The 20,657-nt window shown below is 42.5% G+C and overlaps 1 protein-coding gene across 1 annotated transcript in view; it reads left to right on the top strand.

The window, feature by feature from the left end:
* Positions 1 to 20,657, top strand: part of SORCS1 (sortilin related VPS10 domain containing receptor 1) — a 699,625-nt gene that overhangs the window by 507,919 nt on the left and 171,049 nt on the right. Inside the window, exon 6 of the mRNA XM_054983089.1 lies at positions 10,737 to 10,801. Within this exon, the coding sequence (XP_054839064.1) occupies positions 10,737 to 10,801 (65 nt within the window). The remainder of the gene's footprint in view (positions 1 to 10,736; positions 10,802 to 20,657) is intronic.

Below are 20,657 nucleotides of genomic sequence, written 5' to 3'. Positions count from 1 at the left end.
AGAAGGAAGTCCATTTTAGTATAATTCCTTTTATACAAGCTTGAGTTCTAAGGGGATATGTTGAAGACATTCTTCTGTACTGAAACGGTTGTTATCCTGCACAAGTTTACATAAATACTGAGAGTTTCAGTTTCTGTAGATCATCTGCACATGTGCTTTGTCTCACTTTATTTTCCTTTTGGTAATACAAATACGAGAGTGTAAATATAAAATATACCTTTTTATTTTTCTGAAATATAACAAAGCCTGTCCACACATAGAAATGCATGTTGCCCCTTCTGTGTCCCCTAATGCCTTTTTGGCTTGGTGCTTCCACTCCTGTTTCCACATGAATATCTACTGATATTTTTTTCTACTGAAAAACACTCTGTGTGGGAAACTGTTCTGTTCTGAAACTGTAAATCAGAATCTCAAGGTTCATCTTCCTTAATTTTAGTAGTGAACTAGATAAGAAATTTCTGTAGGTGTTTCTCAGATGTAGGCGAGTATAGTCTGTTCTGCTTCTCCCTGACAGCATCCCCTTCAGTTCATAGCATGGCACAATATTGCCTTCCTAGATTTGGATCCAAATCACGTCCTCCTCCATCATGGTTCTTTATTTCTTCAATGCTTTCTCTGTTATCTGCATCAGGACATTATGGAACTTTATAGCATTTATTAAGTAATACCATCAACTGCTCTAAAGAGAGACAAAATGCCACCGGAAAGATAAACCAGTGACATTTCAAAATCTCTGGAAAAGGAAACATCTAAAGAGACAGGATTTGGTATATGTTTTGAGAGTCTAACTTTACTTTGGCAATATAGGTTGCATGTAAATTGTTACTCTATTGATTTTCCTCCATTTGGATTTTTTTTTAACTATATAATAACAAAACATCAAGCTAAATCCATCGGGTGATTTCTTTGCACGGAGAATTCTATATTTTAATCCTGTTATGTGGACAGCCCAATCCTGAGGGCTGATTTGGCAGAGGCAACCAGCCACCAATATAATGGTGGCACTGGTCAGATGGGAAAAAACATTTACCGCCCCCCCCCCCCACACAAGGTGTGGACTACATAATGAGTACACATACCAATGAGGCAGTGGCACCTGATGACGTAACCCTGAGTGACACACACAGATCCAGCCAATCACCACCTGCTATACAGCCAGAGCCCCTTGATGTCACTCCCCAACCCCACAGCACCAGAGGTCAGGGAGGAAAGACCAAACAACAGCACAACCACAACAGAATCATATGGCCTGAGTGTCCCCCCGCCATAGTCTACAAAGAAAGGCACATACACACAGTGGACAGGACTCTCACCTGTCCCCCAGCAAGGCTCTGACCAGCTCCAAGCCATTATTGCTCCAAGCCACACATACCCTTTCCCAAAAAAAGAAAGAAAAAGAAGAGGAAAAGGCAGAGGCTTGGCTCAAACTCTCAACCCCCACCCCAGCATCTTAACCACTAAGCAAAGAAGGCAGACACAAAAAAGGCATGCCATCAGGCATTAGGCACTCCATTGCAGCCTGGATGTTGCCCAGTCACATGGGACCAGGCAGACAATATTGCATAGACATGCATGGCTCAGTGGATTGTAGAGATGGGCACGAACAGAAAAAAACCCCAAACATGATGTTCATTGTTCGTTGCCATCCACGAACAAGGACTCACGAACAACCACAAACATGGCCCTGTTCACGAACATGTTCATGGTTGGCTGTTCATGGGGGCCAGCAGGCTTTCCTCCAGCCATCATCCAAGTCAAGATCCCTACTGCACCACTCCCAGAAACCTGACCTGAGCAGGCACCAGGAAAGGTACCAATAATAAATAATAGCTTGGCCTCAGAGCCTGGCAGCAGCCCTGGAACTTGAAAGGGTAGGTCCCTATGCCACCACACACAAAGAAAATTCAAGCTCCAATGCACTCTCTCTACTGTCTCTCCACTGTCTGCAAAGTCAGAGCTGGGAGCCCCCCTCCCCCCTGGTCTTTGCTCCCTTGTCACAAATTTGGAGCTCCACACTTGAAAGGAAGACCTGCCTATCAAGCTAAATTTGGCTTCGATTGGGGTTTCCAGGGCAACAACAGGAGTTCAGACAATCCCTGCCTAAGTTGCCAAGGGAATTGATTGCAGGTGCCAGACTGTCTGGCTTGACGAACAGCAACGAACAGCAACAAATGAGGCTTGCAATGACCACCTGTTCGTTTAGAATGGGGCCTCATGAACAGCTTGTTCGTGAACAGCAGATTGGGCTGTTCATGGCTTTTCTTTGTTCGTATTACTGTTTGTGCCCATCTCTAGTGGAAAGGCACTGGGATAGCATGGCTAGGCCTCCTGGTTCACTCCCCACATGGGGGGAGGCCAGAGACAGGTAAAAGTTTTGGAGTTGACATTTCACCCCTGCAAACCTCAAAAGGGTTAACTGGATGGCCCAGCCTGTGGGCTGCCCAGACATCCATTGTTTTGGCTGAGACATCCCTTCACAGTTCCTCCATGCTGCACCCTTGCACTCTGCCCACCTTTCTTTCCCAACAGACCTGCACCGCCAAACTGCTGGCAGTGCTGTGGGGGAGCATGAGACCAAGTCCTGCCCTCAGACCACCCCCAGTCCATTCCGTGTGCTAGCTGCACACGGAAGCCATCAGTGTGTGCAAGTAGGGAGAGGATGGGGCCTGCAGAGGAGTGGCCATGTCAGTCTGTTGAAGATGTGAGCTGCAACACATGAAAGTTCATAGTGAGCTACATGTCATCAGTCTTTCAGATGCCGCTGGACTGTGTTATATTTTGCAGCTTAATGAAACAGCGGTCCACTGGCACTGTGATGACTTACAAGTAATCCCAGCATGAGATCCCATGAGTCACAGCCCACCTCCTCAGAGTTGTGAAAGGGAAGCACCATGGGGAAATTACAGAAGAGATGCAGACAATTCTGTGCTGTTGAGGGGGGCAGGGGGCAGGGAGCAAACCTCATCCACTCCACAACAAACAAGTGAGAACATAGTTTGTAGATCATTCCAGACTTTATAGAACAGCAGCAGTTCACCCAGAGCTAACTTGGCACCTGACTTGACCGATACAACACCTCTCTGGTTCTGGGACAGTATGTTCAGTTCAGGGATGGGAGTGGGGGAAGACCATGCTGCACTTGTTGTGAACAAATTCAACATACTGGACAAAACTCATTAACAGTTTACCAGAGGTGGAAATGGATGCCTCATATATTATAGCAGCTCCTTCATGTACCTCCTTTCACAACTGTGCACCAAAGTATCGATTACTATGATGTACTGCATCTTTTGTCTAAGTATCATACTGTGATGTGCACAACTACCAAAAAATAAACATATATGCAGGGAGTGAATGAACAGCACTATTTTAAAAGAAAAGATACTATGTATCTATGCTTGAACAAACAGAACGTTTTTTTTAAAAAAAAAACATCTGAACTAATGAAAGCATTAGTCAATGAAGCAGCTTGATTAGTCACATAATTAATGCATTGTATATTAAAAAGTGGATTCGAATAAAATCTGACCAGTGTGAAAGGCTGTCTCATCACTCTCCATAAGTAAATTGCTTGTATGTGCTATTTGTTTAAGAGAAATGTTTTTCATTATTCTTATTCTCATAATTCCACCTGAATTGATAAGTTCTAACATGTATTTTAATGGGTGTATTAAATAATGGGATCACACCAACAAGATGAATTAAAATAAAACTTAATCAAAAACCTTCACTGGATCCATAAATCGGCTGAACAGTGGAATTACAAGAAAGAAATGCCTTTTTAAAAATATGAGACAAATATTTCCAGTGCTTCTAATACATCCTTGTCCCTCCCTCTAAAAGTTGCTGGACTTCCCCCTTCCCCATACCTCCCAGCAAACTACATAACAGCAGTATAAAATAGTGAATAAAGCTTTATGGGGAGGGCTGTGTGACTCTGTGGTAAATAATGTTCTCTGCATGCAAAAAGTCCTAGGTTCAATCCTTGGTATCTCCAGATCAGGTTAGTAGGTGATGTGAAAGAGCTCTGCTCGAGATCTTGGAAAGTCATTACCAGTCCGAACAGATAATACAGGCATTGATAGACCAATGGTTTGACTCAGTGAAAGGCAGCTTCATGTGTTCACTTATGACAAATAGGTCAGTCCTAAATGATTCTGACTGAATAGTCTCATAGAATATGGGCTACAAGAGTCATAATTTATAATAATTTCATTAAGAATAAATCATATGGCACACAATACCAAGGAAAATAAAGTATTAGGATTCTTTGGCTCAGATCTGTTTTTTTTTAACCTAGGCCATAAAACCAGTATTCTGGACATGTTTTCCCATAAGGTAAATAAGTATTTCTGCTTTTGCAAATTGAGGGAATGCTCTTGGATTAGAGCCTCTAATCCAAGAAGTGACAATAGGTAATTATTCAAAAGCTTTAGGGTTTTTTTTCTTCCTATTCACCTAATTTAGTTAGCTTTTGGCAAATATAGACTGCTGTCTACATGAATCATTTTTGATTCACTCAAATCTAGTAAGAAATGATTATTGGTATTTGTTCCTCTGCATGAAATATATCTGATAGGTTAGAACTTCCAAGAGATGTTTGTTGGGGAAAATTTAGAAAATAGAAGTGGTCTGCTCTTTTGATTTAAGCATCTTGTCCCCCAAGTTACTGTGGGCAGAAATGACTTCCCCATTAAAAATAAAGGGAGAATATTGTAACATTTGTTGTCTACTTTAAATCATCGCTTTAAACTGAAAACTTAGCCCATTTTGATATTTTACTTGGTATTCTTTCTTATGAAAAACAAGTATAGTACATGTGATACTACAAAGAGATTTCAGATGGGCAGCCGTGTTAGTCTAATGCAGCAAAAATAAACAAGAGTTTCTGTCACATTAAAGACTTGCAATTTTTTTTCCTGGTATAAGCTTTCATGGACTAAAGCCTACTACTTCAGGTGCATATACTAACTCCTTGCTAGGCAGGTGCAAGTACAATTTTATGATGGGGAAGGGTTGTAAACAGTAGGGCCAAATTGCTGTGAAACACAGGAACTACAATGTGTGATGTAATTGTCTAAAATTCAAATGTAATCAAAAATAGTACAGAGACCATTCACAATAGCAGTAATTAATGATAATGCAATTTCCCCAGTTTTGTTAAACTGGTTTCGGGTAATTTAGCAGTTGATGGCCGTTTCCACACACGTTGAATAATGCACTTTCAATGCACTTTAGTTATCCTTTAGAAGTGGATTTTGTGTTCCACACATGGAAAATCAGTTTCAAATCTTCACTAAAGTGTATTGAAAGTGGATTATCCAACGTGTGTGGAAGCAGCCTATGTCTTCCTGTGAAATTCTTTTATTGGAGAATGGTGAGTTTTAGATCAGCAACATAGGCTGCAATCCTAAGAAAGCATTCCTGGAAGCAACCACCAATGAATAAAATTGGACTCTTTTTGGTGGGGGGAGGCCTGCTTAGAATTGCTGTCAAGTATTCTGGCAGATTAAAATGTTTTTCCACTGGTTTCTGAACATTGCAATTGTTTATGTTAGATCTGTGTCGAAGCTAGGAGAGACATGCTAAGAGATATAAGATATAGGAGGGACATGCAGGAGCCATTAATAAACTGGAAAAGTCCTTTTGGGGTTTGAAGTGGGATGCACAGTTTTGTGGTGGTTTTGGTCTTTTCTTGAAGGTAGGTTTCAGAGTATGGTGCTGGGGGACTGCTGCTCCACCCCTTGGCCTCTTGCCTATAGAGTTCTACATGGTTCTGTCTTGTCCCCCAAGCATTCCAACATCTATGTTAAGCTGCTAAGAGAGGACATTCAGAGATTTGGGCTGAGTTGTCACCAATATGCAGATGACACTCAGCTCTATCTGGTGTTTCCAACAGATGCCAGAGGGGCTGTGGGAATGGCTGGAGGTAGTTTTGAGATGCATGAGGGCTAAAAAAGCTGAAATTTAATCATGACAAAACAGAGATGATTCTGGTGGGGGGTTTGACTCAGAAAATGACCTGCTGCTGTAGTATAAGGGTTAAGTGGCAGGGATGCAAATCATCACTCTGCTAGTTCGACTCCCACTACTGCCATGAACTCTGCATGTGACCTTGAGTAAGCCACTTCTCTTAGCCCCAGCTCCCCTAGCTATATTGTGGGGATGCTCATAACACTGATTTTGTTCATTGCTCTGAGTATGGTACTAATCTGCCCAGAAGGGTGTTATATAAGCACACTGTTATTATAAATGGGCTATCTCCTTTTCTGGACAGGGTTGCATTCTGCCTAAAAGAGCAGGTTCATAACTAGAGATGGGCATGAACCAAAATTCATGATGAACCAGGCCAGTTCGTGGTTTGCAAACCAGCGGTTTGTCAGATCCCATTTCTGATGAACCACCATGAACTTTAGGCTGGTTCATTTGGTTTGTTTTTTTTGTTTGTCACTGCAGACAGCCTGGTGCCAATCAGTCAGTTTCCTAGGCAACGGGATGGACTTCCTGCAGACCTTCTGCTGACCCGGAAATGACCTTCTGCTGGCTCAGAAGTGATGATTTTCTGACCTGGACATGACGTTTTCATGAACCAAACAAACCGGTTTGCGAACCAGGGGCAGGTTAATGAAAGTTCATGGTTCGTGAAATTTGATGAACCACATGGTTCATTTTTTTTCTGGTTCGTGTCCATCTCTATTCATAACTTGGGGGTGCTGCTGGACTTAGGTCTCCTGTTGGATAAACAGGTGGCAGAAGTTGCCGGGAGTGCCTTCTACCAGTTGCGGCTGGTGAAACTGTTGCAGTCCTTCCTGGGTGGAAAAGATATTATCATTGTGGTGCATGCCCTGGTAACACCTATATTAGATTACTGCAATGTGCTCTATATGAGGCTGCTCTTGAAGACTGTCCAGAAACTTCAGTTGGTACAGAATGCTGTGGCCAAAGCATTGGCTGGAGTGGGTCCTATGGACCTTATCACTCCAGTCTTGTTCCATCTACACTGGCTCTCAATTTACTTCTGTGCCCAATGCAAGGTGCTGGTATTGACCTTTAAAGTCCTATACAGCTTGGGTCCAGTATACCTTAAAAAGTGCCTTTTCCCATATGAACCTACCCATCTACTTCAGTCATCTTTGGAGCCCTTGCTTTGTGTGCCCCCTCCATCTAATGCTAGACAAGTGGCAACCTGGGAAAGGGCCTTCTTGGTCATGGCACTGAATCTTTGGAATTCTGTCCCCAGGGAGAATCACCTGTCTCCCACTGTCATCACCAGTGAGTGAAGACTTTTTTTTTAAATAGATTTTTATTGGATGGATCAATATATAATCAGTTTGAAATACAAATACATTCCATTTCAATTTCCCTGTGTATATTTCCCCACCCGCTCCCCTCCCCCTTTTTAATAATGACTTCCAACAGCACTCCAACCCCCCGTTATTAATAATACCTTATTTCTATACTAAAGTTGTTCTTTTCTTATTATTAGTAAAGATCTTAATTATATCTTATCTTACTTAATTTCTTTAAAACCCCTCGAAAGACCATAATTGTCCCTTAACATCCCATTTCTTTTCCATGTATTTTTTTCAACTTTTTCCAATCTTCCAAAAATATGTCTGGATCTTGCTCCTTCAAATTTCTTGTTAATTTGTCCATTTCAGCCATGTACAGCAATTTCCTTGTCCATTCTTCAATTTCAGGTATTTCTTCTCTCTTCCAGTACTGAGCATATATTATTCTAGCTTCTGATATCATATAATATAACAATATCTTATCATTTCTATTAACATCTTCCAAATGCAATGATAATAACAACATTTCTGGATTTTTTGCAACATTATAACGAAGTATCAAAGACATATCAGTACATATTTTGGTCCAAAAGTCTCTAGCCTTACAAGTCCACCACATATGAAATAGAGAACCTTCATGCTCCTTACATTTCCAACACTTATTAGATAGCTGTTTGTTGGCTATGGCTAATTTTTTCGGTGTTAAGTACCATCTATATAACATTTTATAGCCATTCTCTCTAATACTGGTACATGTTGATATTTTTAAAGTATTTTTCCATAATTGTTCCCATGCTTCCATCGTTATTTCATTATTACAATTTATAGCCCACTTTACCATTTACACCTTGACTGTTTCATCTTCTGTAAACCACTTCAATAACAATTTGTACATTTTAGAAATTATTTTACTATCATCTCCCAACAGTAATTCTTCTAGCTCTGAATTCTTGGTTCTAAGGCCTGTTTTTCTTTGGTCTGAATCAAATAAGTCTTTGATTTGTCTATATTGCAACCAACCATATTTGAATGGCAACTCCTCATTTGGTTTAAGGTTCAACTCATTATCTGTTACTTCTGTTAAGTCTTTGACAGTAAGCCATTATTTTCCTTTATATTCTAAGTTTGGGTTGGTCACCTCAGCTGGTATAATCCAAAGTGGTTTCTTCTGGTCTATAAATTTTTTGTACTTTAGCCAAGTCAACAATAAATTTCTTCTCAAATAGTGGTGCTGAAACATTGCGTCCATTTTATACTTATCATACCACATATATGCATGCCATCCCAATAGTTTATTATAACCTTCCAAAGTTAGTAGTTTGTGATTGGTTAAAGACACTCATTCTTTTAGCCAGACTAAACATATCGCTTCGTGGTAAAGTCGAAGATCAGGTAACTGCATTCCACCTCTTTCCTTAGCATCACAAAGAACTTTCATCTTTACTCTTGGTTTCTTTCCTGCCCACACAAATTCCGATATCTTCCTCTGCCATTTTTCAAATTGTTTTTTTGTCTTTTACAATTGGTATTGTTTGCATTAGGAACATCATTCTAGGCAACACGTTCATTTTGACTGTGGCAATCCGACCTAACCACGACAAGTTTAGTTTATTCCATTTTATCATATCTTTTTCAATTTGTGTCCAGAGCTTTTCATAGTTATTCTTAAATAAATCAATATTTTTAGCTGTCAGCTCTATTCCCAAATATTTAGTCTTGTGTACCACTTCACAGTTTATTATTTCACTTAGTTCCTGTTGTTTCTTCTTGGTCATGTTCTTAGTTATTATTTTTGACTTCTTTTTATTTATATAGAAGCCTGCCAAATCTCCAAATTCCTTATTTTTTTCCAGTAGTCTTGGCAGAGCTTGGCAGATCTTCTACTATAAACATCACATCGTCTACAAACGCTCTTAACTTATAGGAAGATCCCTTTATTTTTATTCCTCTTATGTCATCATCTTCTCTGATCTGCTTTAGTAATATTTCTAAGACCATCACAAATAACAACGGTGAGAGTGGACATCCTTGTCTTGTACCTTTTCTTATTTCAAACTTCTCTGTCAGGTCGTCATTGACACAAATTGTCGCTCTTTGTTCCTTGTATATTGTTTTTACTGCTTCTATAAATTCTTTGCCTAGGTCCATCTTTTCCATTGATGTGAACATAAAGTCCCAGTTCAAGTTGTCAAAGGCCTTCTCTGCATCTGCAAAGAAAAAGCCAACTTCTTTGTCTGGTCGCTTATCAAAATATTCAATGGCATTTATAACCACTCTCAAGTTGTCCTTTAGTTGTCTGTTTGGTAGGAATCCAGCCTGGAATTCTCCTATAAAGTCCATTAACGATATTTTAAGCCTGTCTGCTAATATTCTTGCCATTATTTTATAGTCATTGTTTATAAGAGAAATTGGTCTGTAATTTTTCACATCTGTCAAGTCTTGTAATTCTTTCGGGATCAAAGCAATACTCGCTTCATTCCATGTATCTGGAAGTCCTTTTCCTTGAAGTGTATCATTCATTATATTTTTTTTTAATACTGGCACAAGGTCTTCCTTCATTACTTTGTAGAATTTAGCAGTGATCCCATCCGGTCCTGGTGCTTTTCCAATCTTTGCTGCTTCTATTGTATGATTTCTTCCTCTGTTACTGGAGCATTCAGTCTCCAGTGAGTGAAGACTTTTTTGTTTAGTTTGGCGTACCCTCAGTAAACTCTTATGGGCCCTCCTTCCTGGTTGTGTGGGTATGTGTTTGTTTATGTGTCTATATGTTTTATTGTATTTATGCACTTTTATAATATTTTAATATTTTAAATGTTTTAATTTCTGATGTTTGCTGCCTTAGGGACTTTATTTAGATGGAAAGGTGGTGTATAAATGTTTTAAACAAACAAATTAAATTTACCATTCCGCCATCTATGGCAGGTAAATCTTTACCTTTGGCTCCAATCCCGTGCCCTTGAAAAAATTAAGGAGTGGGATGAAAAATGGCCAGAAATGGCCTCCATAATGATGCTCCATGGATGTCCACATGTTTGTACAGTCTTTACCATAGAGCCATAAATAAGTGGTACATTACAAACCATAGTGAGGTTATAGAGCTTTCTCTGGAAGACTGTATAGATGAATTGTATTGAATTATATTGTTTTTACCAGAACACCTTATTCCATTCATATAATTTGCAGAATGTATTTTGTTGCTTCTAATTCTATAAGCAAATAAGTATATTTTGTTTTCTAGTCATTCTGGCCTATCATCATTTAATATTTGAATCAATAACGTGCCAGAAAATTAATGGGGAATTTTGCATTTCATTTGTTTGAATAAATGGCAAAATATTTCACATTAAATATTCATTTAAACAAACAGACTTAAGTTGTTCACAGCAGAAATATTCTGTCTAATTATAGAAATATACACACACATTTTGGTTTCTACTTTTCCAGGTCTAGGATGGGAACCAGTAAAGAGCCAGACATTGTCCACTTAGAGGCAAAGACAGTGGATGGTCGTAAGTATTTTTGCTTTTGTGTAGTAAATTGCATCATGTATTTAAATGCCAGGAATGAAAAAATAAGGGATGTACTGGAGAGATCTGGTGACAGTTGCATGTTTCTATCTGGATTTGGTCCCGATAAAATCATTCTCAGTGTATATAACAGTTCACAAGGATATTCTGGAGCTAAAAATAGACTCTCCAGTGTCTTGTTCACATGTTACAGTTAAGGCATGTCCATCCTGCATGTATGTGTATATATCTGATTGTAAGAACCAACATACGTTTACTTTATAAATGAAATTGAAGAGCAATACCTGGATAAATGTGGGGGAAATCACAGTTAAATTATTGTTGCTACAAGCTTGTGCACTGCTTTTGACTCCATGACAGCATTACCAACACCAGGCCATTGTCCACCTCCAAGGTTTGGGGCCATTAGGGGACCCAGCCTTGTGTTGCCAGACTGTTGCTCCGAGGGCTAGGCAGGGGAGCCTCTGGGAGGTCTTTGGCCAATCCTGTTGCTGCCATGGATGGTTCCTGATGCGAGCTGCTGGACAGCACGGGGATTGATCACCAAGAGGGTCTTTCCAGCAGACAGGAAAAGAACAATGGTAGTATGGCTGCAGGAATGTTTGGCAAGCAATCAGTTGTTGCTGCCACACAGGATATTGGGACAGATGCATTCTACAGTTGCTACTCCAGGTCATCATGCTGGAGGGAGAGTACCAGGGTGTGCCCTTGTGATGGCACAGGGGTATCTTCCATGGGGTGATATAGGGCTTCAGGGATCTGCTAGCCCCCTGTAGCTGCTTCCCCCACTGATGTAACCTGTGGGTGAGGTGTGATCCTGCATGGTGTACTTACTGCCCCCGTGTTTTTTGAGCCATGAGAATGGTACAAGATGCTAAGTCCCATGGTCACAGGACTAACCAACATAACCTCGTGTTGAGTGACTTGGCATCTTGCCTGGCCATGCACAGACTGAGGTTTATATTGTCAAGTGCCATCATTGGCTATGGTAGGAGGGAGGGGTTTCATCCAGAAGGCAATGGATGCTATGCACGGCACTCATCGTCCCCTATGTTTCCCAAGGAATGAGGAACATAGTGGCTGTTGAGGGAGTTTGTTTTTTCTGAATTCTTTAGGTCCCCGTGAACTATGCCACAGATTTTGCAGGCATGCTGATTCTGGAAGGCATTTCTGGGATCGAGCTGGTTAGAGATCTGAGGGGGGAGAGATGTGAATATCTCTGTGTGAGGCAATATCCCATCAATCACCTGGTGCAGGATATACCACCTTTCCACACATATATATGCATGTAGCAGAGTACACAGTGAAGTCCAGTGAGAAGAAAAATAATTTAAGATAAGTTTGCTTAGTTAAAGAAGAATTTCATTTAAAAACTATTTACAATAAGATAAACAACAAACTGAGAGAAACGTTCATGCCTTGTACAGGAGAGAGAGGCAGTTTCAGCAACAGATATTTTTCAACTGACACAGAACAGAACACAATCTTCACTCAGAGCAGGGAGGGGCTAGTTCAGCAGCTACAGATAAAGAAACTATACAAAGTATCAAGCCTTTCAGTCTGCAAGCACTCTGCACATTCAAATCAGGCCACGGTGTTTTATTCCTAAAAGAGATGGAATTAACTCCTGCCATGTCCCTGGGCTCACCTCATCTTTTACCAACCGAAAGTCGCACCAGTAGTGGGGGGGGGGCATGAGAATGCCAAATCAGTGCTTGGCACAAGCAAGGTGCCACCATGGCACAGCTCTGGCATTCCTACTAGTCAGCTCCTTGCACAATCTCCCCCTCCCCCCGAGAATTGTGCTGCAAGTAACTAAAATATATATTTATGTTTACTAGTTTCTTGAAGACTAAAAAACCATTTTGACTCCCCCCCCAAATGAAAGTATGAATAAGAAACTGCTGTTCACTTTTGCATTTCTCTTCAGAAGATGCTCATATTCAGCTTATAGCATGTTTCCACATTTATTTGTTTTTCTGTCCCCTGTTTATTACTTTGAGTTTGAAATTGGCTTTGAAAATGTAGTGGAAAAGAATGACAGCAGGAGAAATGACAAAATGCTTTTGTCTTTTTGAGTAAAACAAATGCAGTGCGGCTCTCCCAGCCACTTAGGGCTGGGAGCCGTCCTTTGGAGCCCCGCCTGGAGAGGGAGACAGGCTCCCTTCCCGGGCATCCGGGGACTCGCCGGTGGGGGCGGAGCCAAGCGCTGTTGTGCGCAGGCTCTGCTTTCCCTGGCAGCAGTTGCTTCGATTGCTCGGAGAGGCAGGAACGTTTTCCAGCCTCCCCCCGAGCGTCGAAGCGAGGCCTGGTGGCCTTGGCCGCAGCTTCAGCGTCAGCGCCTTTGGAAGGCGACCGGCCCCAAGACATCTGCCGGGCCATTGGTCGGCGGCAGCGGTCGGCTGAGGGAGCCGCTTTTCGTCTCCGGCCTGTGCTGCGGCTGCAGCAGCATTTTTTTCAGCCTTGAGGGCCATTTCTCTGGTGGGCTCATCTGCGGCTCGTCCGGCCGCTGAAGCAGTGGTGGCTGCATTGTTTAAGCGTTAACACGGCTTCCGAGGGGTTGGGGGCTTAGGGGTGGCCGTGGATGACCCAGGGAGTGGGGGGGTAATTTGCCTGTTCACACTGTTTCAGTTATCTCTCACCCCCCTGCCACATAATTTGCCGGTTTGCCCCCACCAATTCTGTCATCTCTCCCCCCCCAACTCCCCTCCCCACTTGCTAATGAGCAAAGGGGCCTGGGCGGTGAATTGAGCCTAACCCCTTCTGAGTGAGAGGGGGTGGGACAGGAGCCTGCCTTTCTTGTTGGCTAATACTGGGGGTGGAGGCCAAGAGCCTGCCGGTGTGGGGGCCATTTTGTGTAGCCTGGTGGCCATTTTCTGCAGCCTGGTGGATTGCTAGGTGCCGGCTGCTGTGTCCAGAGCCAGGTAGGAATTTTTTCCCTCTTTTCCCTGATTGGCTTTTGGGAAGGGGTTTTTTTCGCCTACCTTGCACTAATGGCAGTGTTCTGAGTTATTGTTGGGTTGTGCTGTTAGTCACTAGTTGGCAGGAGATTTTGGGAATAGGGTGTGGGCCGGTGAGCCCCTGTGGCATTCCCTAAGGTTGGGGAACTGGGTCTGCCATTTGGACGGTATGCTTGTGGCGGCTACCGTTGGGGGGGGTAGACGCCTGAGGGGATCCCCTGGCACAAGGCCTAACCTCATGCTAGATGGCTGGGGTGCAACAGGTGCTTGAGTGGGGATCCTGTGGCCTAGCTGGCCGGGTTGCAGCCATTCATGAGATGGCCTACACCCGGGGCTCGCCCAGACAGGCAAGGTGGTGGTCAGTGTGCTGACCCCAGGGCTTGACCTGTACCGCTTAGTTAGCTCTTGCCGTGCATTATCTTTATGGTCATTTTAATAAACGGCCCATTTTATCCAAGCCTGTGTCTGTCTCTTACTTCCGGCTGGGGCTGCAATTACTTTCAGGGCTTAAGAACACTTTCAGTTAACATAGTGTCTTCTGAACTGTTGTGTTTGAGCTTGGTGAGCGGCAAATTATGCCCAGTGCTTCAAAGCCTACAGTGAAAATCTTGGAACAGAATCATTCTGTATACTACACTTAGGGACAATCAGATAGTCAGTAAGTCTCAGATAACATACTCCCAAGTAGCATCTGCTCAAAGAGGCTCTCTTCCTATTGGGCATAATGATATTAACATGTAATGTCACCATGCATGAAAGAGGAGAAGCTGGCTACTTGACCAAGGTCCTTATACCTCATATAGCCTTTTTTCTTTTTTAAATTTTTTATTAGTGCAAAAACATTTTAAAAATTTAAAAAGAAAAAAAGAATACAGTGCTGGCTACAAAAACACTGTTGGCAAATCTATACATAGGTATATATAAAATATTTCCAAATATCAAAATATAAGTCCACGTTCAGTTGCCTTCTATATGTGATACGTTCAAATGTTGATAGGTTCATAAAGTTTTCAGTCCAGTGATTTACAAGAAGTGGGCTTTTGTCATTCCAAAGTCTTTTAGCAACTGTAAGGTCCATTTTCATTGACCATCGGTTGGATTCCAAGGGACAAGTAAGTAGTTTGACAGTGCATTAACATCCTAAAAAAAAAAAAGAAGAGTTTTCTAACACACAGTTAATATGACTAATAACTTGCTCATGAAAAGGCCGAATGACTAAACATGACCAAAACATATACTCAAGAGATGCATTTTGCAAATTACACTGCCAACAGGCACTGTGTGTATCCTTTAGTAAAAAAAAAAAAAAAAAACATTGTGGTGTCCAGTATAACCTAAACAATTTTTTACTGAATAAATTTCAGCTTAAGATCTATGGTAGCAACATTATATGGCTTAAAGCCTTATCCTATTACTTTAACAAAATTGGATGCTCCAGATCTTTATTCCATTCATCTCTAAGATCCTGTGTATCATATTTATTAACTGATCTCAAATATTTATATACAAATATTGCATATTTCGCTTTCTGTATTGATTCAGTAAGAATCTCTCAAATTGTGGGAGATTCTGAAGGACTCAACGCTGCCAGACCATATTTGTACCCCAACAAATGTTGCAATTGTAAACATTGCATTCAGCAGAAGTTGGCAAATCATATTTAGACCTCAATTGGAAAAATGACAAAAACTCATCATCATCACCTATCTAAAGTAAAAAATCCCTTATCCGTCCAAGCCTTCCATAAGAAAGATTTCTTCCCAATGTTTAAATCAGGATTTGACCATAATGTTAATTTAGCATATGAGAACGGGTCAGATTGATATTGTTGTGATGTTATATGCCCTACTTCTTTAGCTGTCTAAATCGTTGGAGGAATAAAACCCATTTTAATATAAGTAGACCCTAATGTGTTCCTCTTAAAAAGTGGCTCCAAAAAAGAGGCCTCCAAAAGAGCCCAAGGTGGACTGCCTCTGACTTTGCTTTGATGTTGTTCATGTTGATAGGAAACAGAAGATCTTTAAGCCCTCTCATTAAAAAGAACCCCCAAATCCTTTGGCATTCCTTTAGACATAAGAGCAAGAGCATCCCTTACCAGTAAAGAGATAGACTTGGGTTGATTTCCCAACCCTGCATGGCAATTAAGCCTAGAAAACACAGCAAAATGAAAGGCAGTGAAATGTACAGATCTGAAGGAATGGAAGAATAAAATGAATGAATGTGTGACAATGGCAAAATTAACATCTTTTATACACAATAGACCAATTTCAGAATTTCAAGAAAAATTGAAGGTTTTTTTATTATATAGCTGAAAATCAAGATTAAATTTAAATTAAAATAGAGAATGACATAAAGAAAGACTTGAGTAATGCATATCAATAGACATGAAGATAGATGGGAAAGATAGAATAAAGGTTTTTAAATAGAAGTGAAATATTAAAGTTTAATTAATTAATTTATCCCATGGCAAAGATACAGCGGAGGCTCTCCTTGGCACCGCACCTCACCCCCTAATAGTTATGCGCCACCCCCAGGAGCGTGCCCATGATTCGGGCCATTTGCTTCCCTGCCCATGCCACCGCTGCCAGCTCAGCACGTTCCTCAACCGCCGGATAGCCATCTCAGCACCTACCAAGCCAGCCACTCCATCCTTGTGGCAGGCAGCCAGGGTGGCGTGGGTGGCCTCCCGCAGATGGAGCACAGGCTCTCCTTGGCATGGCACCCTATAAAAATTATGAACCTGGGGTGACGGCCCTTCTTGCCCCCCACATGCTATGCCACTGTACCAGTCATAAATCTCTAGATGAGAGATTCAGTTAGAGAGAATATTATGTGAAGCTAAGACAGCTTTCCCATGAGCGATTGTTCAGTCTTTCAAAGCAGCAATTTTAGTCTCCATCTGTTGAACTTGCATACCAATAGCTTCAGTCGACTCCCACAGTTGTTGAATTTATTTATCAGTTGCCATATCATTAGCGGAAAGTTGTTTTAGTTGCTCAGATTGTTTTTTCAGCTGATCCTCCATATTTTTCAACAGAGACATTACTTCTCCCTGAGCTTCTGCACCAGCTCCACTGGAGGAAGGAGGGGGAGGAGGGGACGTCTATGTATCTTTCCCCTTACGGCTCATAGTTCAAAGTTATTATCTCAAATTGAAAGCAAAAGAGAATATAGAACAGTAAATAAGGCAAATTACCACTATATCAATGATGGCAGGTCCAAATAATTGCATAACACCCAAAAGGGATAGGAGCGGCACAGAGTTGCTTCTGATTACTCCGCCATCTTCACTAGAAGATGGCCTTTTCTGGCCCCCAAAAGTAAAGACACAGATTGAAGTTGGCTGTGCTGACTGTCATTGCTGTAACTGAAAATATCTGAGTTTTGCCCAGAAGTATGTACTGCAGGCTGCCACTGCTTCAAGAGCTGTCTCTGCAGAGCTTCTGCTGTTGTCTATTTATTATTTTTTATAGGCCCTTCCTTGGAAGGCCAAAAAGCAATTCATTCCAGGCATAGCTCATCTCTGGGTTTAAAGACAGCTAGAAATCCTGTCTGTGGTCACTTCCATGTCAGGAATTTTGAACTGAGAAGCTTTTTATTCCATAGCTTCTATCCTTACCTGCATAGTTTACTTATCTCATTTACTCTGTTTTTCATCCATTATTGGCCTGTTTCCACACATTTATTTGCCTGTCAAATGAAGATGAGTTTAATTTAGCCATCTAATTGCTGTTATTAGTGTGATTCTTCTTCGTGTGATCCTGCTGCCAGTTTCCATTCCATTTTCTTATTTTTAATTAATTAATTTATCTTATTTATAGTCCTCTTTACTTACTGAGACTCAAGGCAGATTGCACAGTGTAAATCAATAAAATCAACAGGACGTTACATCCAATAAGCAATGTAATAGGAATAGGATTTGTCCAGAGGCAAGTACCCCAAGCACCCCGGACTTGCCACAGACCCCTTACCTGCAGATTGACCCAGCAGCAGACGCAGAGAGCCTAGAGGAGTTGATGCAACTCCAGCCAGTGGAGAGGGAGGGAGAAAAGGAGCCAGCTGGAGAAGCCAGCCAGGCACACGCTGCCTAACCAAGCCGTAAAGGGCAAGAGGCACACATGCCTACCTGGGACACTGATGCCAGGAAAAAAAGGACTAGATGCCCCTGCCCAAGTCCTGGGGGAAACCAGCAGCCAAGTTTACCTTGGGGAACTGGCCAGAACCCAAGAGGCCAGGGTGGCTCCTTGTGAGCAGAGGCAGAGGCAGCCAAGCCACATTATCTGGAAAGGGCCTGCCAGCCCCATCCTGCAGGAAAGAATAACCCAGGAGGCCAGGGTGGCTCCTCATGAGTAGACATGGGCACGAAGAGAAAAAAACAAACATGGTGTTTGTTGTTGTTTGCCATCCATGAACAATGAACATTGACAAACATGCCCTGTTCACGAACATGTTCGTTGTTCATGGGGGCCAGTAGCCTCTCTTCCAGCCATCAAGATCCCTACCACACCACTCCCAGAAACCCTACCTGAGCAGGCAGCAGGAAATGTACCAATAATAAATAATAGCTTGACCCCAGGGCCTGGCAGCAGCTCTGGGACCTAAAAGGGTAGATCCCTACCGCACCACTCCCAGAAACCTTACCTGAGCAAGCAGCAGGAAAGGTACCAGTAATAAATAATAGCTTGGCCCAGATCCTGGCAGCAGCCCTGGAACCTGAAGAGGTAGATCCCTATCCCACCACACACAAAGAAAATTCAAGTTCCAATGCACTTTCCCTGTCTCTCTCTCAAAATGCCAACAGCAACTGTTTCTCCCTCACTGTCTGCAAAACCAGAGCTGGGAGCCCTCCTCCCCCCTGCTCTTTGCTTCCTTGTAACAAATTTGGAGCTCCACACTTGAAAGGAAGACCTGCCTATCAAGCTAAATTGGGCTTTGATTGGGGTTTCCAGGGCAACAGCAGGAGTTCAGACAGAATTCAAGCAGTTTCTGCCTCCGGTTTCCAAGGGAATTGATTGCAGGTGCCAGACTGTCTGGCTTGATGAACAGCAACGAACGAGGCTTGCAACGAACACCTGTTCGTTTAGAGTTTGTTTAGAATGGGGCCTCAGAACAGCTTGTTTGCAAACACCTGATTGGGCTGTCCGTGGCTTTTTTTAGTTCGTATTGCTGTTTGTGCCCATCTCTACTCGTGTGCAGAGGCAGAGGCAGCCAAGCCGCATTGCTTGGAAAGGCCCTGCCAGCCCGACCCTGCAGGAAAGGATAAGGGAGCAAGGAGGAATGAGAGGAGGAACGCCTGAGGGTGCCACCAGCTGGGTTACATCTAGCCTCACCCTGCAGGAAAGAATAGGAGAGCAGGGAGAGACTGGGATGAGAGAGGAAACACCTGAGGGCATACCCAGCTGGAGGGCATCAGGGATAGGGCAGAGCCTGGCAGGAAGGAAGGGGCAAGTTGGGAGAAGCCATATAAGGGCAGGCTCAGTAGGGAGCTTGTGGTGGGTTGTGTAGGAGCAGTGATAGAGAGGTGGAGTGGAGAGCTTAGGAGAGGACATGAGCAAAGAGAGATGTAGAGAGGAGAGGAGGACAAGGGTTGGAGGCAAGAAAGCAGGGGTGGAAGGGTGCTCAACAGGTTGAGCAGGTCTGCAAGTGGTAGAGAGGGAGCAAGGGTGATGTATACCTTCCCTCCTTCCACAGAGCTGGAACCTGTGCTGTCCCTGTCTGTGCCTGGGAGTGGTAGTTCAGGCCTACTGGCGCTCTGCGTAGCTGCGCCCATGCCAAAGCCGAAGAGGATTGCAAAAATCTAAAACCGAGCAGAAATCAGAAAAAAAACTGAAATAAAGCATAAGTAATAACATGACTATCACCTGTGTAAGAATGACCTCCTAAAAATTTAGTTTTGCATAATTTGTAGAATGCCAGCAGAGTGGGAGTCTTCTTGACCTCATCAGTCATCATGTAGCCATTCCATAAGGTAGGGGACATAACAGAAAATGCACATTTATGGGCAGTTGTTGATCATACCCATTTGCATGGTCACATATTCAGAAGACCCTGCTCAGATGAGTGAAGCTATCACACTAAAGGATAGAGGGAAAGGTGGTCCTGCAGATATGCGGGTCCAAGGCTGTGAAGGGCTTTGTATGTGATAGCCAGCGCTGTAAATTGAACCCATTAAGTGATGGGCAGCCAATGGAGTTATACTAGAATGGGAGTAATATGCATGCTCTGCTTAGCTGCTGATAATAGCGAAGTTGCAGCATTCTGTATCAGGTGCAGTCTAGCGCTGATGTTACCAGATCCAGGTGACCAAATTAGACATGTCAAAGTAGGGTGCCATCTATCCTGGCTAAACTGTGTTGAAAGAAAGCATTTTTTGCAACTGAATTAATTTGCTTCTCCAGCAGTAATGTTGGATCTGGTATTACCCCAAGGTGCTTAATCAAGTCAACAAGGGTCAACTGAACTCCAGCAAAGGGGCGGGGGGAAGCAAAATACCCTTCAAAATCTCCACCTTCCCAACCCATATTACCTCTGTCTTGTCAGGATTTAGTTTCAACATGTTCATTTTTAACCATTTAGCTACAACATATAGGCAGTGTTTCAGGACCATTACTGCATTGCCAGGAAATTTGGATAAGGATAGACAGAGCTGGGTTTTGCCAGAAGATGCCATCCAACCCCAATATTGCAAATGATTTGGCCTTAGTAGGGATGTTCACCGAGAAAATTTCCATTTCGGTTTCAGTTCTGGGGCTTCTAGAATAATTGTTCCATTACTGATTTGTTACGGGTGGGCCAACTCCAGCTTGGATCTGATCCATTTAGTTTTTCCATGTTCATGAGTTCCAGCCCATTCTTTACTTGCAAGAAGGGCATTGGCT

Source organism: Eublepharis macularius, chromosome 6 (assembly GCF_028583425.1).
Source record: "Eublepharis macularius isolate TG4126 chromosome 6, MPM_Emac_v1.0, whole genome shotgun sequence".
NCBI lineage: Eukaryota > Metazoa > Chordata > Lepidosauria > Squamata > Eublepharidae > Eublepharis > Eublepharis macularius.
Note: the sequence above shows the minus strand (reverse complement) of the source record. Positions and strands in the feature narration are given on the sequence as shown.